This window comes from Poecilia mexicana, unplaced genomic scaffold (genome assembly GCF_051168715.1).
Source record: "Poecilia mexicana isolate PSO_F unplaced genomic scaffold, ASM5116871v1 scaffold_6, whole genome shotgun sequence".
Classification (NCBI taxonomy): Eukaryota; Metazoa; Chordata; class Actinopteri; order Cyprinodontiformes; family Poeciliidae; genus Poecilia; species Poecilia mexicana.
The window spans coordinates 18360355-18386073 of NW_028263375.1; the positions used below are offsets into that span (position 1 = coordinate 18360355).

Consider the following 25719-nt stretch of genomic DNA (forward strand, 5'->3'; position numbering starts at 1 on the left):
TGAAGACAGCTGATAGTGACCACATTGCCACATGCATCTCAGTCAATCTGACGATGATGTTGCTGTAGAGTAATATTTCTTCGAAATATATATTTCCCACTGTGTGACTGTGTCACTTCGAGGTTGTCTGTTCATTTACTGCATACACACAGCTGAAAGATATATAGATCGAGTGAAAAAAGGCCTGCTGAGTAAGAAAGCTAAACAAAAACAACATGGTTTCTGCTGAAGAGTAAAATAATGCTGAATCTTCCTTGATCAGCAGTCCGTGATGCGTTCATCTACATTTTATGGCATTCAATATTCTAGTTGTAAGACAAAAAAGACCCCATTCCACAGATATTTGTAAAACTGTACAACTAGTGGATTGAAAATGTCACGTTGGCACATGAGGAAACAAATCTTGAGTGAACTTGTGGTGTTTTAATCCTCTCACCCTTCCTGAATTTATGGCTTAAAAGGTTGCAGGCCACGTGCAATACACATACATGCAAGCAGCAGTTAAATTTAGTGTTTATGAAATGAAATGTGTGATTTGAGCGGATACGCTCAGGCTGAAGTGTAATCAGACCACCGCCACTGCAGTAGTGGGTGTGATGTGGCGTGCCACTGCGCCGAGAGGCATCGCTGCATTAGCATATTCATAGGACTTTGAATTTTTGATGAGAAACATGGAGTAGATGTGCTTTTAATCCTTTCCGTTAGTTTATTAAACATGTGTTTGAGGAGAAAGAAAACATATTAGACAAAATATTATTCATTACAGACTACTCTGAGCACACGTCTCAAGAGAGAATATTAACCATGTAAAAGTATTCTCTTCTTAATATTTCATATTTATTAACTAGTACAAACAAGAATGCAAAATGCTTGTTTTAACTTAAGCATTCAGCTGTCTTTAGTGGGAGTCAAGATTCCATCTTGACTTTTAACTCTACCTTGTAAAAATTGTCCACATCAGATTGCACTGTTGTCTGTTGTCCACAGTGCTCCTCTTGTAACCCAGATAGTTTTTCCTTAAATTTAGTTCCAGAACTAATTCAAATTCAAACTTTATCTTTCCTCTGGTGAAGTTATTTGTTGATTTCAACGTATTCTTGGACTCATAGTGAAACTGGAAAATGAAATTCTCCTTCAGATTTCTAGAAGATACCCAAATATTCAAAGGGTTTGGATCAAAACTGACTGATATTAGAGTCTGTTGATAATTTTATACACCTTGAAAAAAACCCCACCTTCTTCAATTTGAAGAATTTGAAGAAAACTGAGCCCAGCTAGTGCTACCACCATGTTTCACTGTGAGTATGGTGTTTCTCCCACAATGTCCAGTGTTGTTTCTGTTAAACAGCCTTTTTGGAATTTCATGTCTGGTTCTGTCACAGCAGAGCACGCTATTTCAGAAGATTTAAAACATTTTTAGCTGGATGTTGCCATTCCCTTTGAAAGAAAAAAAAATCAGTTTGTGCAGCCCTACCTATTAGACCAGACATATAGAAAATGCAAGAGATTTTCATCATGTTTTACAGCAGAATCAGCACTTGACAGAACTCCCTACAGTTCCTTTACTGTAATCTTGCTGTCAAAATCTTGATAGATTCCAAAATCTGTTTTAATTCTATATTTTCATTAATTCTAGACAAACATCCAGTTTCTCAACATTTTCTTTAATTTTTCTAAATTATTGCTAACCGTCTTCACTGCACCATGATATTTATACTATGTGGATGTTTGAGTTTTGGTGTTTTTCGGACACTCCTGACTGAACACATATTTTTCTCAGGGAATTTAGCAAAAAAAAGAATTTCAATACAATCACACATTTCTGTTGACCATGGTCATCAAACAGTGACTCAAGTTAAGTTCTTTATTTAAACTGGTTAAAAAACAACAACTTTGTATCTAAGAAGACCCAACAGATTACATTGAGTCATTGACTCAGTTCACTCCTCCTTGATAAGCCGGTGCAGCAATCCTTCAACCTGAGCATGCATGTCGCAACAGTGGAGAGATAAATCTCCATTATTATTGTGTGTGATTGTGCAGGTGTGTGTGATTCTGCCATTCCTTTTTTTTTATCATTATTTAATAGTTTTCTAAGCTAGTTGAATTTACTTGATTTATAGTGTCTGTGTCTCATTTATGACTACTGTGTAAAAGAATATATCTCATTAGGTGTCATCTGTCACTTAATTAGCCTATTTTACATTGTGTAGTTTGCTAAATTAGGTAGCTAGCTTTCTTGTGTCGCTCAGATGTTCCTGTGTGTTTTAGCTCTGGCATGTGTGGATGCATATCGATAATTAGGTTTGCTTAGAAATCACATTTTTCTTGTCGTTTTATGTTTCCTCATCAATGTATCATAGCTGCATGGCATTCTGCTGAAATAGTTCTATAGATGTTGGATGAACAGATACGTTCGCCTTCACATACATGCTCTTTCACACACAGGCAAGCAAAATAGATGCTGATTATTCGATTGGTGTTGTGCAATTTCACTTCCAATTTCCAAAACGGTTCAATGTTTTTAAAATGCTCAAGATGAGATTATTTTAACCTTGAATTCATTCGTATGCGAACACAATCATAGAGCAACACATATTACAAATAATTGTCCTTAACCGGTATAACAATAAAAAAGAGTCTCAAAACACATTAATTATAAAACGTGCCAGTTTTGACCCACGTATGGAAGATTGTAGGATCCAATTACTTGTGCATTGTTTTATTTCTATTTTCTTTTTTTTTAATGGTCATGAGGCATGTTTTATTAAATTTAGAATGTTTTGAATTTGTTAAATTGAATCATACTCAAGCTGTAATCATACCACAGCACCTAGGTTATTAACATTCTACTTGAAATTGAAGGTTGTTTTTTAATTTTTCTCTACATCAAAACCTAAAATTATTTCTAGGTAGATTAAGCATGTCAGAGTTATTCATGCGTTAGGAATCCTCCCCATTGCACCTAAATATAAACCAGAACATCTCGTAATAAATATATTCTCCACATCTTAGCAAAACATTTTTAAGCTTATTATTAACATTCCAGGGTATGAGGTTCAGGCAGCCTTGTAGAGCAAAATGTAGGATTTTTTCATTAGGAGGAGACCACACAGCAACCAGCAGGGATTTACATGGGCGAGACTCACTCTAAAAGCCTTGGCCTTGTTAAAGAGGCTGGGTTATTGATGGTGCATCAGTGGGCAGAAATAGAGAGTCGGATGGGGAGGGGGGTATATCTGATGTTGGAGGAAAAAAGGGTCATTTAGAGGGAATAGAATAGTTCTTTAAAGGCATAGCGGTTTTAGAAAACAATGGAACAGCTTGTTATATTGACTACAGCTGCAGCTGTTTGTTTTTTTTCTCTTTTTTTTTAGCATTTGTAAAATGTTAAAACTTCAAATGATCTACTGATCACTGGGGTTACTTTGAAAATCCCAAATGTGGACTGTATGTGTACAGTTTGGAGAAGCACTTTGTAGTTTCAGTAAAAATGTAAACTCCAGCAGAGTAAAGTAAAAGCTGAATCTGAAAAGAAAATATTGATTTTGTTTTCCCTCGGTAAGCAAATCCTTAAGGCACTGGTTGTCAGGCTTGGGGAAATATTTGAACATTTTAATTTCAATTGAGTATTTTAGTGTGTTTGCATGATGTATCTGTCATCTGTGAAGTCGTGATGATGTTTTTGAAGACTATAGATGCCCTTAGCATTGGAAGGAAAGCAGGCTATTCACAGCTTCTTTGAAAGTGTCTTTCTTTATTAGAATATCTATAAAAAATATATTTTGAGATGCTCCAGTTGCACCTTTTAGAAAAGAAAACCATTAAATTATTCTAACAAGTGCATGCGATTCCGAATAAATAGCAAGAATATAAAAAAAGCTCCATTTAACTTTTTTTATATATATATAAAGTCATGCCCATCAAATATTATAATATTGTAATGCAATAAAATATGTGTTGCTTATGATGCAAACTAGTACATGTGTTTTGGAATACAGGGAATTGATTTGTTTTTATTCCATAAGTGGCTAACCAGCTGATCAAAGCACAAGACTATCAGCTAAATGTATCAGAAAATAGCTTAGACTGTCCTTCGACTGGCCCCACTTCAATCATTCAGCATGCAGAGGTGAGTGAATTATCTTAGAAACCACATCTGCATAGCATGATAAGTAAATTTACTATCAATCAATCAATCAAATTTTATTTGTATAGCAAATAAATAATTTCAGCAGCAAGGCATTTCAAAGTGCTTCACATAATTAAAAATAAAAACAGCATGTGACATTGAAAAAAACAGTGAGAAAAAGAGACATTTTGAAAAAGATTTTAAAAAAAGATAAAAACATTAAAACACACTTCTATTTGGTCACATCTTAACCTTTATGGACAGAATGTGTAGGCACAGCCAAGATGTCTCCAGTTCTGTTGGTTTCATCAGATCATAGTATTCAGATTTTTCTGGAGCAGTTTGCATCTAAGAGTGAAGTGACTGGGATGAAAATCAGCACCTCCAAATCCAAGACCATGGTATTGAACTGGAAAAGGGTACAATGCCCTCATTTGTTTTTGGATTCCCCAAAATAATATAACGACATTATCATTTTGGGGAGTAATTAATGATGAAGACATTACAATTTTTCTAAACTTGCACCTACAGCTGTGTGGCAGCATTGATAGAGCATATTGCCTGGGCTGTGTGTTATTATTATGCATTATTTAGAGGCAAATTCTTTTTCAAGCAGGCCTTGCTCTTTCTGTGGTGTATTCTTTGAATCTTTGGAGCAATTACTGGCTAAATTAGTCTCACTGGTGAAATTGCGCTCCATTAATCACTGGCTGTCCTCCCATTAAATGTGGGATCACGGATCACAGTGAGCCTATAATACATTACAAACAGTTTATACTTGCTGTTTATGAGTCCATCTTAACTGAGATGTAAAATAAGGATTAGAACACAAATGCAGTACAGCACAGTCTCGGTGCTAAACTCTCAAATCTGTATTGGTCACTCTCACAATGGCAGCAAAAGGAACTTTCAGACATCTAGTTTTGTTGCATTTCTCTTTTAACCACTTGGGTATCAGACGGGCAATTGTCCATCTAATCCTCTAAGAGATGAGAGTGGCTATATAAACACAGCCTCAGCCTATTAGTGTCAGTTCAGGATTAACATCACAGAGGATGTAGGCAAAGACGAATGTGGAGGGGAATAGGGACTGAAGTGAGATATAGCTTTGTGGCAAAGCTGTTCACTGATCAAATGTGAAGGAAAAAAAAAAAAAAACAAGGATCAAATGTAACCAATAAGGTTTTGTACCATAACAAAAACTGTCAAGAATCAACCTTGTGCTCATTTTCCAAAAAGACAAAATACATAAAATAAAGTTTGAGCAAATTATAGCATTTCAAGGTACATTAACAAGGTTTTCCAGTTTCTTATCTCTGTGACGCAACAGTTTAAAGCAGCTAACCTTAATCACCAAGAAGTTATACCTAGTGCAACTGTGTACCTTAAGACCATATTTATGTATCCTAACCTGCCCTTCAACAGTTTTTTTTGTCTGCCAGAGTCAAAAATAACTTGATTTGATTTTTTTTTTTAAATGTTACAAATATGTAGGACAATGTCTGTACTAATGAAATATTTTTGCCATTGAGTCTTGTACTTCTCTGTGGAGGAATTTTGCCCCATTTATGTTTGTTTTAAATCAGCCATATTGAAGGTTTCTAGCATCATGAAGCAGCAATTTAATTGGATTTAAATTTGAAAATATGATTTTGTTGATTTCAGTCATGCAGACTCAATGATGTTTTTCGGTTCTTTACCCTACTGCATAACCCGAGTTCACTTCAGGTCACAAACTAAATAACTAATTGTCAACGCAGGCATGAAGTGGCAGACAGATGAAATGTTTACCTCTAAAAAGTGGGCACAAATTACTAGAAAGACAAAGTAAGAAAGTAGGAAATGGGCCAGCAACCCAACAAAATATACATCAAAATTTGTTTTAAGGATTTATATTCTAGGAGCCAAAATAAACAACCACAAAAAAAAAAACAACTCATTAATGAAAAACTATTATTTTATCTGTTTGTATTAATTTAATTTCCAACGGAAGAGGCCACCCAGCATGCTTTTTATGGCTAAAATTGTGGCAAGATTTTTAAGTTGTATACTCTTGGTCTACTCCATTTCCCATTTAATATTGTCAACCTTGCTGTGTGTGTTGACTTTGTTATGATACTGGTTATTTCAGTATGTAGGTCATTTCATTTATTTTCTCCATCACGAAGCATGATTCCAAAAATAAAACTTCATGACAACAAAAAAATAGTCACGTTGATGTGAGTAACTCACCTGGGAACAACATTTTTTTGTTCCCAAGTAGATGAACATCAAAGAGGTTAGGACACGAACATTTCAACACGTTTTGTGTTTTGACTTAAATTCCTCTGATATGTGTTTTCATATCCAAGGCAAAGTTCAAAAACAAAACTTGACTTGAATACTCTCACAAGCAGTCAGTCTTCAAACGAATTCTTCAGTGGGGAAAAAGCACATCCAGCACTGTGAAAAAGTATTGTTCCCCTAACATATATTTTTTAACTTTGCTTATTTTTCCACACTTATTGACAACAAATTTTAATATCAGACAAAGATAATCTGAGTAAATAGAAAATCCACTTATTAGGGTGAAAAGCCTATTCAAACAATCCTCATCCAAATAATAATAAAAATAATAATAAAAAAAACTTAAGTCATATTTAAAGACAATGAATTTTTAAGCAGCAAATCATTCCTCAGCCTAAGAAAATCAAGAATATGTTGGTGGTGGTGTGATGGTTTGGTTTCTTCTGTTGAACTTATTTTGGTTTGATCATTATAATATGTCATTACAATCAGCTCAGACAAGGATCAAAACCTAAGTAAATGACAATACATTATAAAAATATTAAAAAAAGAACTGATACAATATCAGAAATATGAAATATTTGAGAAATTTCAAGATTATTTCCAAATTTTAAACTGTAGTAATCCGTTTTCATAGCTGTTCATCATGCAACCTCTGGCTGACTGGAGTGAGTTTAACAAGCGTGGGTTTACATGAACATTTTTCTAACTTGCACTTTGTTCTTCTCACAGTAAAATTAAATTAGCTCAAATTTATTGTGCTCCTTGCTCAATTTAACTTTATTGTCAATTGCTCATTTAGCTTTTATTGCCACATGACACTACCTACATAACAGGTCCTGGAGCCAGCAGTACCTCCCTGTAAACAAACGGATCCAGAGAAGAGATTTGCCCTTTGACACTGAATGGAAATAAAACGAAACAAGCTCAACAGCGGCTCAGTAGGCCAGAAGCTGGTTTCATAATTTTCCGGCTTGTTGTTTATTTCCATGGATGACTGATTTCTCTCTATCTGTGGCCATTAAGGCCTTGCTTGCTCTGATGCTCACTGCCTGCATCAGGCTTCCTGTAAGTCTGTCCTTTTGAGGTGGCTCTAATTGATGCAGACCAGTTTGTTTACACTTGTGCCTATTTATGCTGAACGCTTCAGTGAGCTGAAGGAACAGAACAGAATATCCCTTTTTTTTTTTTTTAGAAAGTTTTCTCTCTTTCTTTCTGCCTCTCTGTCTAGCTCTCTCTCTCTCCCTCTCTCTAACCAACACACAAGAATATATTCTGTGTGTGTCTTGCATTGTGAAGGGAAGCGCCAAATCACCTCCACCCCCCTGCTGCGCCTCAAAGCCTCGAGCTTGTATAGCCAACCCATTAAAAGTCATGTGTAATTGAAAAATACTTCTTTTATCCGTGAACCTGAAAGTGCTAGTTTTTATTCAGGGCTGTGCTGTATTGATTCAGCCCTTCTCTATCCTCCATGGTAGCAGACCTTGCTGCCCATGTGTGAATTGATATCATCAGGCTGGAATTTAATTCAGCATGCTTTTTCATGTGCACACATATCCACCTGATTCGGTTGAGATATTTCTGATACAGACTGGTGCATTACTGGAGATGCTTATGTTCATGGTCCACAGATGAGAAGATGACATTTATATTTTAGGACAGAACTGGTTGATTTTTTTATTTTTTGTTTTCTTTTATTGCATTCCTTCCCTTGTTATTACTTTCATTTTCACTCCGTCTTGCAAACTGAACAACGCCAGCCCAATCAATTCTCTGGCGCTGTTTCAGTCTGAATTAGAACCTTTATCCGAGGCTAATCAATGCGGGTCAGATGTCCAGGCCTTCAGAGAAACAGGGGGTGAAAGCCGTAACAGCCCAGTCAACAGTCTTTTCAGATTTAGATTTATATCACTGACCTTTCTTCTGCAGAGCACACGGTATGAGAGTCGCATATAAGGCAGCTATTGCTTGGGATCCAGGGATGGAAAATGGGGCCCTTCATTTTTATTAGCCTACTTCTCAGCCATTTTCTTGCTTAATTGCTTAGCATGCCCATGTCCAGTTTTTCTTTTTTCTTGGTTTCTATTCATTCACTTATGATTCTTTTTCACCATCTTTTTCTTGCACGGTGACGCCGTTTAAAGAATCAAACACCATAGACAGATTGTTTGAGCATCACAATACAGATGTACTGATTACTCTTTTGTGGTCCATTTCCAATCTCTCAAAACTTTTTGTGAAGCTTTTGCCTGCTAATATTGATTGATACCAGCTGATATTTTTATATACAGATATACATATATAAGAACAGACTTCAAAATTTGGGGCAGAGGAAATGTCACAGTGGGTAAAAGCCAGATTTTTCTGTTACTTTATAACAAACAGAAAATGATTAAGGCGTTCACAATTTAAGTTGTATTTAGCTTTTAACACCAGTTAAAATGGCTGTCATTACTAACATTGCAGCGTTTGTGCATTTTTTCTAGAGAACGAACTTCACTCTGAAATGTCAAACAGATCGGCAGCATTTTTAAATCTATTGTTTTCCCTGACAAACTGAGGTTGAAAGCTCCAAAGCATAGAATAAGATCACCTTTTCTGTATAGGAAGTCTTGTTCTCTCTCCGTCTTATGCAGCCTCCTTCTCACAAACTACATATACGCCTCTACATTTTGTTGAAGATACTTTTTGAAATAAATTCTGACATCCCTCTGGTTCTTCTGAGTCTATTTCTCAACACCTTACTAATACTATTATCTTCTTCCCTTCATAATAGCTTCCACACTGAAGAGTGATGTTGGGCTTAAGTTTTGTGTTTTTACTGTTTGACAAAAATTCTGAGTTTTGAGTCATAACTAGTTGGTCTTTAACCAGGGCTGATCAAGATGGCTTTATCTCTCTAACTGTCCCCGATTTCAACAGATATATTTTCCTCCAACAGTAAAGTGCTTGGCTTTATCTCCATGTTGAGTTTTGTAGCGACATTTACTTCTAATAGAGTCGGCCAAACAGGACTGAAGGGATATTTTAAGGAGACGCTAGGCCATCCGTATCCTTTAAAGTTTGCCATATTTTCTGTAGCTGGTGTCAAGAGTTACAGTGTTTAGATTGTATGACCAAATAGGCTGTCCAGCAACTAACTGACATGTAGTGTAAAAATATTCATAGGATTTGTAACACAGTCCCATGTGTGTGGGTGGCTGGTCGTATTTTTGCATATTCTGAGAAATGCCTAGAGAGCACTGAGGTCTCCAGGCTGCCATGTCGAGAAGCATCATGTGCTGTAAAGAATCTTACCTCCTGGAAACTTAACATGTACAATACATTATGTTATTTTTATATTCACAAAATAGGAAAAAAAAATAAAAATAAATCAATTTCATCAATTTCATTACTCTAAATTATTTGTAATCTAGTTGGATAGATTTTTCTAAGATCATTCCAACATTCAATCGTATAACATGCAGTTGTTTTTTTTTTTTTTTTTTTAAACTTAATTAGGACATATATTTTCATTTTTCATTTTAAACAAACATTTGTGAGTAAGTTGAATAGAGCAATGAGTTCATTTCCCTTCATCCAGAGTGTTTAGTGGAAACTGAAAACTGAGTACAAATTTCAAAACATAGGTGCCAAAGAGAATGTTTTTCTCTAAATGGCTTCCCTTTAAACATTTAAAGAAAAAACTTATAAATTGTGCAACTTCAGGGCACTAACTATATGTATGACTTTCAGGTTATACTTATGTTTCTCTTGAAAGAGAAAAACAGCACTCATTCTATTAAGTTATGTATAATTACTATAGTTAACAATCATATTACTTTATTTTGACAGCAGTATTAAAATAGTTTGCTTTTCTTTTTTTTATTTAAAACAATTAGATCATGTTAAATATTTATGGTCTAAAACTTTTCGTAATTAGGGAATGTTTAAGTGAAGGGAAGACATTTTTTTATTATTTTCGCTAATCTACCATTTTAGGGCACTCAAAATATTATAATTGTATTCATTGGCAGTTAGTTAATAAAAGAAAATGCACAAAAAAAGCACATGGTTTTGCATTAAATAATTCTAAATACAAATTAAATCAGATGTTATGATCAAACTGTTACAGTTAATGATTAATCATTTAATTATTTACGTCATCAGCAGTTGGCATCAATTGGCCAATTATTATTATTTTTTGTTGTTGCTGTTGTTTTGCATTAGCTACTAAAATTCTAATTGGCCAGAAAAAAATCTCTTTGGCGCATTTGTGATTTTTATCTTTTATTTGTCTTCTCAATACTTTAAAAAGACAATCGTGAGCCAGAATATTGGAATGGTGTGGAAAGAGCCATGGCTCTTCTTAAGATTACTGTAGCAATATTCAAGCATTAGCTGAAAAAAAAAAAGATCCTGCATGAACTAATTCTATAATTTCAGAATCCAGCAGTGGACCTAATATTGCATACCATTTGTCACCCAACGTGTACCAATTGTTCCACCTTATCTGCTGAAATTTCAGCAAAATATATGCAGCAGGTAATTTAATAATCAGTTGGAGTTTTTTTCAAAACCACTGGGAAATTAGACCTGAGTTTATGCTGAAAGTCCTTTTTCCCTTTTAAATTAGAATTAATGTGTGCTCTGAAAGATCACCAGCAACAAGAGCTGGACTGAAAAATTAGGAGGGAAGAAATGTCCCCTTAGTGATTCGCCCAGGCTTTATTTAAAACAAGAAGAAATTTAAATGCTAATTAAAAAAAGTATCTAGCCTGCGTCTCTAGCACCTATGATTTAACAGTCTAAATGTAACCTGAGAAGACGCGCAGAGATAGAAAGAGGTCTGACTATGTGGAGAGGCTAAGATAGTATAGTCAATATTTACTCTGAGTAATTGGTCCACACTTCCTTCAGCAAGTTACACAGCTGTCCAGAAGCATCCGTGCCTTATCTCCTTCTCTTCTCCCTCATACATCTCCCTGTGACCACGGTTTTACACAACAGTAAAGTTTTGCTGCTGTTCACAATGCTTCTAGCTACCCACAACATAATAAGGTATACAGATTGGTTATTTTACAGAGTGGGCATGGATACAGCCATTAGAACTGTCAGATGGGAGTGTTGCAAAGAACATTATTTCTGTTTTGAAGTTATATGTAATGAGCTTGATACACTTACTTTCCTAATGAGTTAAAACTTCTCGTTACCCCAGTGGTAAACAACAGAAGCATTTTCAGGCTTGTTGCTGTACCACTTCAACAATGTAAGGTTTGGAATGAGATGCGCGCAGCTCGCCAGAAAATAGGGCTCCCAACCTGCCTACAAAAGATTTTCTGTTGGCATTATCAAAGACACGTTGGAACAGATGAGCTGTCTGTCAGGCCTTCTTTCTCCTCTGCACTTTTTGGCCACACACAGTCCCTTTGCCATTCCACCATGCCCAGAAAGCAACTTTCCAATTAACCCGCTGCCTCCCTGCAGCAGTCCTTTGAAGTTATTTTTGCATGGGTCTCTCTTACATTTGTTCTGCGTTCTTCTGACTGGACATTTTTGGCGTGGTTTTCCCTGCAGTGCTGTCAACACTGAGAGGCCTTAATCAGATGTATTTTTGCATAAGCTTGTTTACCTGGGTACGTTCGTCAGTTTTATTGTTGGTGTAGGCTAGCAGCACCATCATTAATATATTCAAAGAAATCAAGAACAGAACAAGTGATCTTAACTCTGTGCACATTTTTGGTAAACTGTCTTTTGAAACAGAGTAACATGTTTCGACTTTATTTTGTAAATAACTATTGATTTTGTTTGACCTAATAATGAATTAGAATTGTGGTAAGACCTGGGGAAAATCAGGGTTTTGCCCACCAAGCACTCAGAAGCTGCCACTAAAATAATTTACAAATGATCAGGACGTCATCCATGCTTATGCAGAATCGTATGTCAGCCAACATAGCATGCAGCTTTTGTTTGTCTGCTCTGTTGACTATCAACCAACTCAAGAACTACTTCCTGTGCTGCTTTAACATGAGAGTCTCAAACATACAGATTATCAAGCTTAAAATATTTGCCATGATATCCTGGCACAACAACTTAGACTAAAACAAATTTGGGATTTAGAATTTCACTTTGGCAAGAAATATTCAGCTCAGTTTTTAAAATTACAAGATGACGTTCCACATCTAACGGACATTGATTGTTTTAATTCCCACCAAATATTAGTAACGTGTTAGGCAGGTGCACTTGCCCTACAAGTATTTTACAGCGCTGTCATATTGTGTAAATCCTTTTTCTGGTGAAGCTGAGCAAATAAAACCAAAACATGAAAAAGACAGCAGAGATCGTGGGATTTCTAGTTGGAATTATAAGCTGAAATTTGGCCGTTTTTGTCAATTACTTCCCAAATGGGAATGTGTAATCTTTTGCTTCTTGTAAATAACTACCTAAATTTGCTTCTCTGTAAGGTGACCTTTAATTTGAGCGATGTTTATTTTGCAGTCGTGCTCCTCTCCCAGTGCAGACCTGCTGCTGGCCACTCACAGTGCTTACAAAACATTCATATCTCGTCTGTCACCCTGACACAGCACTCAAAAGGCTGCCACCATAATAATTTTAATGTGGTGAGGGCGCTTATTGTAGCTGATGTATTGTGCCCCTAAACTTAACGGAGCTTTTATATTCTTTTTTCTACTAGGAAGGCTTCCTTCACTGTTGTTAGTTTTTGTAGTGATACTGCGCATTGAGATTAAAGGGTTAAATGGTAAGCTTCATTTCTTAATTTATATCTGAAATAAATAAATAAATAAATAAATAACACCATTTGTAAAGTTGTAAAAATGTGTAGATAGAGATGGGAAAGCTGTATCCTTTATAGCTGGATCGGTGCAATGCACTGCAATTCTCAAATCTAAACATCTTACTAAATAATATATTTAAACACAGAGGGTCTTAAAAAATGACACCTTTTCCTTTATTGTGTTTACATTCAGAAATGAAAATATGTTTTCAAGTCACCTTTTAAGCTATTTCTTGACTTTGCGTGTCAGCAGGAAATATTTTATTGACAGCCACGAATTTACTCGTGAACTGACAGAAGTCTGGATTCGTACATGATAACATTTTTTTTCCAACCACCCTCGTCACAAGTAAGGTGTTGTTTACATGAAATAGTCTGGAACATTTCTTGTGACTGATGCAATTTTGTTATCTCAAAACAAGCATGACAGATTAAACTGCCACAGAGCAATAACACCCATAGTAACACATTTTATGAAAGCAGCAATTGCATTTTTTTTTAATATTGTAAATCTGGAATCAGAGTAAAGGTAGACATAATAGAAATCATAACACTATTTTCAAATTAGTAATTTTTTTTTGTCAATTTTCAGATTGAAATCCCATTTCTAAATTGCAAAAGCCAAAACAGAACTTTACATCATCTCAACAGATTATCAGAAACGTGGTGCCATTTAAGTGAGGAGCTGTAAGTAGTTCCTGGTATCTGCAAAAGTAGCAAGCAGCAGAGCTGGAACTGATGTAAAAATAAGATTGTTCTCCCATCAGTTACTCCGCCTGTCTGTTTGGACTGAGCTAATATCAGTTATGTGTAATGTCAGTGAAAACTCTGAACACAATCTCAGTGTTCACTTGTATATTGAGTGTGACCAATTTTGTTATCAAACCTACATCGCTGTTATTGTGTCATTGAAACATTAAATGTAGAAGAAAACAAAAAAAAAAAATCCCTTTGTGCTAAGTGAATGTGTTTGTCACATGTGTTTTTTGTGAAGATTTCACCTACAACTAGGCTTGGCTTGATTGTGAAATTTCCAACATTCACTGGAAAAAAATTGTATATGTACATTGTATGCTAAAATTTGTGGTATTTCCAGCTGTCTTTTCCTTTTTGCAAGTTTAATCAAAATAAAAATGCTTCTTCTGTCATGTAGTATAACTAGGCTAACAGAAAATCAAGCTATCCATTTTCATATCTCCTGTTCAAGACACGAAACCATTCAAACACACTAGCATAGCACTCATGTTTATAGATAATTAATATTTTTGCAATGCTGGCAATTAATGTTTTTGCTTTATTATTTTTTTTATTGTTCTAAAATATTAAATTATTAAACCCTGCTAAATATTTTTAACACACAATAATGAAGCTACTAAATACAGTTTTGAGGTTAACTAATCAGAAAAGTGTCAAATTTTGCACTTTTTTTTTTCATTTATTCATCTCTTGCCCTGACACCAAATTGCAGTTGCTGTAGAAAGTTCAACTTTGTTCTGATCACTTACACCACCTTGAACCTGAAAAGTGATCAGGACTTTTAACGGCAGGTTCACCTTTTGCATCTCATTCTGAATCTACATGAAGTGGCCCTTCAGTGGGCCATACTGTAGTTTGACGCTGCAGGATAAGAGCTCTCCGTTCTGTCCGGAACTCCTCATTACTGTCACATAGCTTTGTTTACGAGTGAAACCGCTCGCCGCACAGTGTCAACCCTCAGCCAAAAGGTCATGTTTCACATTCCAGCCTATTATGCTGCAGCTGCACTGCGTCAACTAGATCGGGCCCAACCTCGATTAGCGTGCATTCTTTGTGTGAAAGTGTCTATTTCTGGTATGTATGGGAATCAGTGCATCTACGTGCTCTGTGTATGTGTTTACCAGTGTTTGGGTTATTATCTCTTTTCCGTTAAGATATTGCCTCACTCTAAAGGAATAGTTTTGCCAACCGTATTGTTATTCCTGAAAGACCTTCTCAGTTTAAGTATTCATTTTTCTGGCATTTTCTTTCCCTTCTGCTTTTTAAACAAAAGCTTTCCATTTAATACGTTTATGCCTTCAAGGGAGTCGGATCATAAAGTTTATGCGTTTTCACAGTGCTGCTGATGCATCCTTAATTGATTTATTTATGGAGTGATGAAATTGTAAAATACTCTCTCTCTTTTTTGTTTTTTTTTTTGTTTTATTTCTCCCCCAAATCAGAGAGCCAAAAACTTCCTGGGAATAACTTCACCACTGAGTGTAACAGTCCTGGGAACTTCATGTGTGGAGATGGAATGTGCGTCCCAAGTGACTGGCAGTGTAACAAAGTGCCCAACTGCATTGACGGGAGCGACGAGAGAGGCTGTCGTAAGTTCAAGCTTAAACCCCATTGTCAAGAACTGTTGTAGAGCTTTCCAGCTGTGTCTTAAAGTGCTAATGCCAGATTGCCTACTTAGAGCCGTGTAGTGGTCTTTCAACCCTTGGACCTTCCTCAGCACAAAGCGTTGCAGTCTTCATTGCTCTTCCTACCCGGTCCACAGAGCCACAAGGGCCAGTAGAACCTAATTCTCTGCCGACATAAATTAACTTCCCTCCTCAGCGCTCACATTTCCCTCCCCCACTGCAAGCATCCTACTCCCTTTTCCTCCATCCCTTTAGCCTCACTTTAGTACCATGGCAAAACATAATACCATCAAAGACAAGACCAATTACTTCTGTATGTGGAAATAGGAACACATCATTTTACTCTAAGGCAACTGTTTGGCTCATTTTTTGATCTTTGCATTTAGCTGGCTCTCATCCCTCTGGTTCACTGCTCCTCCTTTTTTCTCCCTCCCAACGTACTTTGAGCTCCACGCAAAGATGGGATTGCTGATGAAGATCGACTTTGAGTTTCGAAGACGAACTGAAATCCCTCTCACCCTGTTCATTTATTTCTCTGTGTATCAGCATCCTCCTAATTTATCTTATTTGATGGTTTTGATTTCTAATTTTCTTTGTAGAAGCTGTTCTATTGAAAACATTAAGACCACTTCTTAAAGGAGTTTTACTCTTTTTACCTGACTAAATCTGTTTGGTAAGAAAAACAAAATTACAAATGGCTCATCCTCTCTTCTGTCACTTCTCTTCATATTCTGTTCTCTCCCCCGTCTAGCTGTCTTTTCTCCCTTAGTTGTCTTGTGGGCAGTTTAGGGAACAGGAAGACAACTCTTGACAGTGTCCCATAGCGCATCAGTACGAGGAAACATGCGCACGGCTTTGTGTCATCAGTCATTTAAGTCTGCTGTGACTTTTTTTGTACAGATTGCAGATTTTCATCTCGCTTTTAGAGCTGTGACCCCAGCATGTTTTGCCTTCCAGCCTTGGGTAGTCATTAATTATTGATAACCAACAGGAACATCGCACAACGAGTGTAAGAGAGAAGTCGCTTTTAAGCAGCTTTACAGAAATCATTAAAACAAAGACAAAATTATTTGGGAGTTTATAGTTTATATTTGATGGATTGATTGATTTTCTAAATAGACTAGCAGACCCTTCAATATTAATGGTTCATAACAATATTTTCATGTTTTTTTTTTTTAGTCTTTCTGTAGCTTAGTAATGACAAGATATTGTATTGTTCCCTCATGGCTAGTAAGTGGTAAGAGCAAAAATAGGTGAAAATTGTTTAATTTTGGTAATTAGCTAATAAAATATTTTTATCAACTAACCCCCCACCCAATTTACCTGTACTTCTGACTTTAACATTGTAAAAAATAAAACTTGCCCATCTGGTGCGGGTTCAAATCTTAAGTTTCTCCTATGTCTGACTCAGTTTACCTGAAGATGTTTTTATTAAGAATAAAAGCAAGCTAGTTTTTTTTTTTTTTGCTGATATTTTGCGAAGCGCCTATGCCAAAAGATCTTCAGCCATCACACTCGGCCTGCCTCTGCTGTCAGGGGACTATTTGCACTTGTTGTAGACAACTGCATTATCTCTTCTGGCGTAAGTAGGCCCTATTATCCCTAAATAGATGGCTAGTTGTCAGCCGGCTGCCTCATGAAAATGCTCTTGCTCCAACAGGGTCTCTGCAGACACAGACAGACAGATAAATGGAAGAATGGGAAAGGGAAAAGTAAAGGAAGGAGAAAAGGTGCAGGAAGGACTTATTATGATAGCTTCAGCAGTAGTTGTGTCAAGAAAGGTAAGGAGGACACAATGCCTGGAAACCTTAGGGCTTCAGTACTTTGCTCTGCAAGCAGAATCATAATTATCTGTCCCCTGCTAAGATGAAACACACACACAAAAACTCATGTTTCAGTATTTATTCAACAGAGAGGCATGACAGGTTGCTGTCAGAAATGACAGTTTGCTTTCACTTTGTTACAACATATATTAATATTTTTTTTAAATCACCTTAGTTATTGTATCCCATTGTATCTATCTTTATTAATATCTGCAACACATAAAAAAATTGTGCAATTACTCATACATTTACTCTGCAGAATTTCACCAAGTTTTTTGAAACAGTAAGAAATTTAATTTAAATGGAATTTCAGGTTCGCATCATATTTACGATGGCTCAATGTTACATGATGTAACAAGACTCAACGTTAATCAATGAGGATCGGCAGTCGGCAGTAAGGTTTCCAGTTATCAGTTTGCGTTAGTAAACACTGCATTGGATAAGGAAGCTTTATTAGCTTCTGATGTAGCATCTAAAGCCGTTTCATCTCCTCTGTCAGACTTTTACCCCCAAGGAATACAACTTAGATAAATAAAAATATGAGCTTTAGATAAAGTGAGGGCCTGAGATCTGAAGGGTCCCACTTTACGTGTTTTAGTTTGACTCCGTTGGTTCTGGAACTATGATGCCTACACGCATGGATGGCAAAGCTAAAGCAAACATTGATTGTCTTCCTGATTGAATGTTTTCCATTTGATTGGTTTCTGTCTGTTTACCACTCATAAGACACATTTGTACTTTAATACGTGTTCTATAGCTACATGTCATGCAAGGACACTGAGTTGTGGGAAACATGCAAATATAAAGTGATGCACAGAACTAAAGAAATCATTTGCCTGAACAAAATGTCTTTTTCTGGCTGCAGGGACTCAGTCCTTCCCCGTGGTGTCGGTTGTATTGATGTTTGCAGAATAGGCTGTACGTCAAGTACAGGGATGGCAGGGCTAACTGGACAGATTGTTCTCATTATAGGTTTTTCTGCCTTACTACCATCATAGCTGTAGTTATAGGGTATTCAGGTCTTGGCAGGATATAATATTTGGACTTGGAAATCATTTTTGAGTTCTGACTCCTCATCAAAAAGGCCCTTGGGTCTTGATAGCAGCTTGACTCAAAATGATCTCTGCAGATCAGATGAAATCTTGCCATTTTTCCCTCCTCCCTGAGCCACTACCATGCGGTTCATTGTTAACAAATTATTCTGAGACACAGTGTTATAATCTGAAATGTGGCTCAGAGGTGTTGCCAGAGCCATACGGATGGTGATTACATAAAAGTTAGAATGTTTTACGGGACATTTTTAATTAAAAACATGCAAATAAATAAACAAAAAAAAATTAACTTGACTAGACTTGCTTTGAAGCTTGTTTTTGAAAAGTATATTTTACTGTGACTCAATAATTTGCAATCGAATAAGTGAATGAAACTAGTTCCAACATAATGTTTTCATAGTCAGTCAGGATTTAAAGTGTCATTGATCATACTTTACATAAATGGCCTGACTTTAAGTCATTCTCATGTTGGGAAAGCTTTGGACATATTAAAATATATATTTTTCCCCCTATGTAACATGTGATGGGGGCTTCTATCTGAATATTTCCAATACCCATTATTGTATTGCATATCAGTATAAACGAATCCTTAGTTGTTGACATCCTTGAAATAATGACATATTTGTAAGAAAAGCCAATTGTGGAGCTGTAGAGTTGAACATGTTTCAGAGCACCCATAAAAAACTTGCCAAAATCCATCTCAATCCAGCAGCACAGCTTATGTACTCATATTGATTGTGGTTTGATGTTGCATTTTTAACTTGGTTGATCAGAGTTTAAAGAAGCAAACCATTTTGGCAGTTTTAGCAACGTATTCACATCATATAAGGGTAAAGAGAGCTGGATGCAAAGGAGCAGGTGAGGCAAGCGAATAAAAACGGATTGCTTAAAAAAGGAGTTTCAAAAACTTACAAGAACTAAAGTCCAGGAGAATCTGTCATAGTCCACCACAAGAGCAACACAAGAGTGTGCTTTTTGTGCATGAACATATATATTTCGTATGCAAAGTTTTCTCCAAATCAGTGTCCAATTTTACCGCAAGCATTTGAACCAGAAGACAGCTGTAGTTGATCCCCTTTAAGCCCATTAGGCAGCAGATTGTGCTGATGTGGCTGTCTCAGACCCAAGGAATACTATGGTGCCTCAAGCAAAGGTCAAATGTGATTACATTTTGCTGTCTCATTAACTAAATGTCGGTTTTAAAATCAAGCATTTTGCATGTTAAGCAAAATACTACTTTCAAATGGTTTTGACATTTGAAAATAACACCGTTGGTAGTTTTGTCAGTATTGGTATTTAATTTGAATAAGCTTTGAAGCTTTCACTCACAGGGATGAATGAGCCTAATAAGCCGTATAAGGCCTGCGAGATAGATCATCCCACAGCGGAACCTCGGCAGATATACTCGGTGAAGGATTTCATATATTTTTATCACGAACGGTCGCTTTACCTCAAATGTAAAGTTTGTCTGTGCCTTCTTGTTGACCTGAATGCCGACGCTAACGCCTGTGCTGAGGTTTTTAAGTGAAGCGTGGAAAACTTCCACAGAGTTTTCCACCTTCGATCTATTATTCATCGCAAATGTTCCAGTCTGCTAAGCCCAAAGGGCCATGCTACGAGAAATGTGTCTCAAGTAGTGAAGAATGTTTATTGACCAACACGAGACAAACTTTTGTCTTATTTCACGACCCAGGACTCCTCCTTTTGTTAGTGTGTCCTTCAGGTTCCTTCCTGGAAAAAGGTCAGCTTGAGTCATGTAAGTTAAGTTTTTCAATTCATACTTTGGGAAGAAGCGATCATCATGTAACGTTAAAGGATGCAATATGAGTATCCTGCTGAGAAAGACTAGAGTTTCTCAGCAAGATAAAACCTTTGAGGACGTTTTTTTTTTTTTTTTTTTTTTTTCTCAAAGGTTTAGCCAAATTTCAAACAGAAGCTTATCTGTACACTTTGTGGTACGTTCACAGTTGATTACCTTTTCTCTCTTCATAGTCCTCGTGTTGCTAATTCACAGTAACAGTGCCTTGCAACAGCATTTAAACCTATTAAACCTTTTTCACATATTGTCACATTATAACTGTATAATTGAATTTATCTTATCAGGATTGTGTTGCATAGATTACCATGAAGTTGGAGGATCCGGTATATATCCAGCGGTTCTGTAAGGAGATCAGAGGCGTGTTAGAGAACACGTGTGAACAAATAGCAACATGAAGACCAAGAAACACACCAGGCAGTTCAAAGAGAAAAATTTATGTGGGTCAGTTTATGAAACTATATCCCAAGCTTTAAACATCTTAGGAGGTGCTTTTAATCTTTCGTAAGAAAATGGAAAGGATCTGATACAGCTTCAGTACATGGCGGTCCACCTTACCTGACAGGCTGGGCAAGGAAACATTAATCAGAGAAGCAGCTAACATGAGTTCACAGCTCCACTGAGAATCTGTTGACAAGAAACTTATTAGCTGTGTGCTACACACGTCTTGCTTTTGTGGAAGAGGGAAGAAAATCAAACAATTGAAAGCTTCATTTAAAGTTCACAACAAGTCATGCAGGAGCTGGCCAACATGTGGAAGAAGGTGCTTTTGTCAGATTAGATCAAAATCCCTTTTTGTGAGGCTGCTCTTCCTTAAGAGGTGCATACAAATTCAGTCCAATTGAGAATTGGAAAATTGCCATGCACATGTGTTCTCCATTCCCTCCCAAAGAAGAACTTGCCCGAAAGAAACGGAACGAAATCCATCAAAAGATGCTATCGTAGTGAGAGGTGATCTTGTCAAATGTTGACCGAGGGGAGTGACTGCAACTGGATGACATTGTTTTCAAATTTTTATTCACATAAATAGTCACCTGTGGTGTATAATCTTAATTCTCTGAATGTTGTGGTGGCAACTAGACAAAAAGTATAACAACAGTTCAGGGGGAATGAATCCTTTTGGAAGGCACTTCACTTGAGCGGGATCAGCCGTGTTTCACTCCATGTGACGCTTCAGTGACTCAGAATGGAAAAAAAAAAATACATTTTGTGTTTGGGTTTGTGTGTGTTTGAATTGACCATAACTGGTTGAATCTGTACCTGGAGCTCTTTTATAACTTTGTGCGTCATTGTGTACTGTGGAGCTCACCTCCTGTCAACAGAGGGAAAAAAAAAAAAACAAGTCATGAATAAATTGGTTTAATAAACTGTGGCTCTGGGAGTTGGAGTTCTTGCTTGTGGATATGCTATCCAGGCACAACGTCAGATGTTGTCAGTCTGAGCTCACAGATTTAATATATATATTTTTTAACTGTGTGCATATTTTTTAGACATGACTTCTTTCTTCAGATGGAAAATCAGAAAGCAAAGTTTGTGTATGACAAAAGTGTTGTGATAGCTGTAAGCCTGAAGGTGAGCTTCTTTCAGACCATTTAATAGGCTGCAGAGTTTTTCACCTCACAGAGTAGATTCAACTCAGAGTGCTTTGAACTACTGAGGTAGTAATAAAAATAAAAAAAAGCCAGTCTGGCACAATATACTACCTTCAGTGGAAAACACCAACACAAGCATTTAGCTGCATTATTTTGCTGGAACAGAATCATTAATATATTTGTTGGCATGATCAAGTGAACGTGAGGCGGAGATTAGGAGGGCATGGTCCTGAATAATTCCTCACAAAGAGGTCAAAAGTACTATCCTGCTCCCTGGTGTCCATAACACCGGCCTAGGAGAGTGTCAGATGAAATGTTTGCTGACAGAAGAGAGAAGGAGGAGAGCTGACTGAGCTTACTGGGCCTCAGAGCCAGGATTAGCCTCTTTGCCCTTGTCTGAGCAAGGCATGAGCAAGCAAGACAGCAGAAACATTGCAGGGCCGAAAGTGGGAGTGGACGTGATGCATACAGCAAGAAGTGGGGAATCAAAGACGTAGGCCCTTGTAAAAATGGGTCTTGGATAGAGAGAGAGGGGAAGAAAGACAGAAGCACTTTTCAAAGCAGTGATTGTTCAGAAGAAGCAGACCTGCAGGCCATGGTCATGCCCTCTTTGTGTGGGAGAATTCATGTGTTCAGAACGCACCATGTACATCCATCTGTAAAAGTTCAGCTTTTACTTCTCTGACCATCAGCGGGACCAGTAGTGCTCAGAGACAAAAGATAAGAACACCATGACATTAAGAATTGGCTTTTCACTGACTGCTAAGTTCCTGCAAGGGCTAAACAGTGTTCAGTGGCTGGAGACATGACTGTGTTTCAAATTTAGATGGCATTTTTAAAATTTGTACACTGGATCTTAATAAAGGGAAATTACTTTCATGTCTCACCAGTTCCAGACAGTGTTGTGCAAGCACATTTATACCCCTTCAGGTTTTAAATAAATATATTTATGTCACAACATTTAGTGTATTTAAATAGGATATATATCTATACCAAGACTCCAGTGCATAACTGTGAAGCGGGAGGGGAAAAGGGCATGCTTTTCAAAACTTTTTTTGAAATAAAAATCACGGAACTGTGGCATGTGAAGATATTAATTCCCTTTTTTGATCTCTCTAATTAAAATTCAGAGCATACAACATACCCATGGTTACTGTTAAGGACCTGCAGAGATTCGTAACTCGGGCATGGCGAACTCACATCATGACGACTCTTAGTCATGCTCTTTACAAACCTGAACAGGGAACAGGGAAAGAAAATGCCACTGTTGAATGGAAGTCGTGAGGAATCCTAGTTACAGTTTGCTACAAGCAGTGTATGCAGCAAAGATAATATGGAAGCCAGTCAGATGAACCCAAATTCAACTCTTTTTAACCTACATGCAAAACAGGTGAATCAAATGTCCTAACCAAATCAACCTGTTCTTTTGAACGTGGTACTAACATCATCATTTGATGGGATGCTTTTCACCAGCAGAGGTAGAGTAGTATGCCAGAGCTGATGGGAAGATGGATGATGCTAAACACAGGGCAGTACAGGAAGAAAACCTGAGAGACTTGAGACTGGGGTGAAAGTTCACCTTCCAAAATTACGACAGTACTTAACATGGAACAAAAGAATCAATGAAGTTTCTTTGAGGTAAACTTGAAAATTCATGTTCTCAAAAATCTTCCATCCAGTCTGATTGAGCTCCTTTTATTTTACAGAGAAAAGGCAGAGATGTCATTTTCTACATGTGTGGTGTTGATGGAAACACATTCCATAAGACCTGCAACTGTGATTGTTGCAAAAATTACTGATTCAGAAGGCCTGAGTATATGTGCCACATTTTTAGATTTCTGTAAATAAATAAATACAATAAAGATTTAAAAACAACGTACTGTATAGGGCAGTTGCCAAGAGATAACTCCTGTGGGTTAAGTTTCTGAAAGGAATTCAAATGTATTGCATTGCGGTATGTTGACAATATGAGCTGATGACATGGGTGGGTTTATCCAAATATCATCCAGCTTTGTGTTATTTAGTTCACTTAAATATCATCTTCTTTTGAAAATTATGTGATTATTTTGTACTTTTGTAAATTATTTCACTCAGTGGGGGCCACTGCGTTCCCACAAACACACAAAGGCAGTGTTATTTGTTTCAAAGTGTCTGCTTCTTAACAGTGGGGGTTATAATTATTGGGAGTTTCGATTTCCCGCTTCCCTGTTTATTGATGTAATTATATCGACGTAACATTTAGGAGCTAAGTAAAATCCTCTGTTTGATATTGTCCTTGATCATATTAAAGATTATTTCTACATTATCACTTTGAGGATTAAAAACACAAGCCTGAGCCTGGAGCCAAAGCAACTGGGCTACTTTTTTTTCCCTTGTGTACTGACCTCCACTGGATTCCTTTGAGATATTGACTTGAAAAGAGCCTCTAAATGCTTATCAACAGCAACAAGTTCTGCTTAACAGCAGGGGTAGAACATGCTCGAGAATGCTGAGGTGTTTCTTTTTTTTTCTTAAATGAAGAGCTTACATGCTGCAGTCCTTTAGCAGTCTCATCATGTAAAGGGAAAGGACTGTCAAGATTAGCAGGGTGTGTTCATGTGATAAGAAAAGCGGCCACGACATGAAATTTTAACACAAAGAGAAGATTGGTGTTTTAGTCTCTTAATCCGTGGAAACCTGGTTAGCTTGCTGGGATTTTTTTTTTTTTTCTGTATTCAGACATTTGCCTTTTGAAAAGCTATTTGTTTTTTCAGGTGAGCCAAATGACACACACTCATGGATAAATCTAGCAATCAGTCAGCGTTGACGTGCAGCAGCAAGAGGTTTTGTTTTTTTTTCTTCTTTTTATCCTTTTTTTCTGGTTTCACTCTGCTGTCTTTGGAAGATAACAGCAGGCAGCAGTTCTCATAAGAAAGACAGTGTTGTTTTTGTGCTCTGTTAACTGATTGATATAGGAAACCTTGGGAAAAAAATGAAATCACATCCTTTGGACCAAGAATGAAAGGCTGATAGAGGGTGCGTGTTTAAGCTCAACCTACCAACTGATGAGTCAGCTGTGGGACACGTGAGAGTAAAAAAATGTTTGAAATTGGAAGTAGTAACTGATTTGTTCGAGCAACACACTGCCTTTACAAGCTCATTACCATACTTACTCTCACCACCAGAATACTGAGCTTAACCTACTCAAGCTATGCTCCGATCTTAAGTGGGCATTTCCAAAGTGCAAGAGTGATAAATCAATAGGAACACTCACTGAAGTTATTATTTGGAAAATTGTTGATTTCTCAACAATCCCCAATTAGGGGTGTCACACTACATTCAACTCCAAAGGCAAGAATATGACAGTATTTCCACAAGAAGTGAGATTAGAACAGATTCAAGCGTTTTTTTTGTTGTTGTTTGTTTGTTTGTTTTCCATGTATGGAGACCTCAGTCTTCTGCACTGTAGTCTTGGGTTTGAGTCCCTACCTGTTGACCTTTGTTACATGCCCCTCTCACAACCAACTTTCCTTTTGCTTCATGATCAAATAAAGGCCACTATAGGTGACAAACGACCATAAAAAATATTAATGTTTTTACAAGTAGAATAAAAACTATTCTTTATTCTTTTGACTACATCTAAAGCAGTGTTTTGCAGAATGTGTTTGTAGTATGGATTTATTGGATGTCTCCTTGGAGCCTCTTTGGAGGGTTTCTGTTCCACTGGGATAACAACACTGGGGCAGACACAGAACTTATATCCTTCTATATCTCTTCTGGCCTTTGAACACCTCGACATCCACCGGAATGTGCTGCAGAAAGCAGATAAGCAGGAGGCAAAGGAAAGATGTTTGCTCAGTGTAGAACAATCAAGTATAGATTT

General features: G+C 36.9%; 1 protein-coding gene across 1 annotated transcript in view; it reads left to right on the plus strand.

Annotated features, from left to right (window-relative positions):
• The window catches only part of ldlrad3 (low density lipoprotein receptor class A domain containing 3), a 100750-nt gene that overhangs the window by 23799 nt on the left and 51232 nt on the right, over positions 1 to 25719 (plus strand). The window contains exon 2 of the mRNA XM_088006344.1: positions 15392 to 15538. Coding sequence (XP_087862470.1) covers positions 15392 to 15538 — 147 coding nt within the window. The remainder of the gene's footprint in view (positions 1 to 15391; positions 15539 to 25719) is intronic.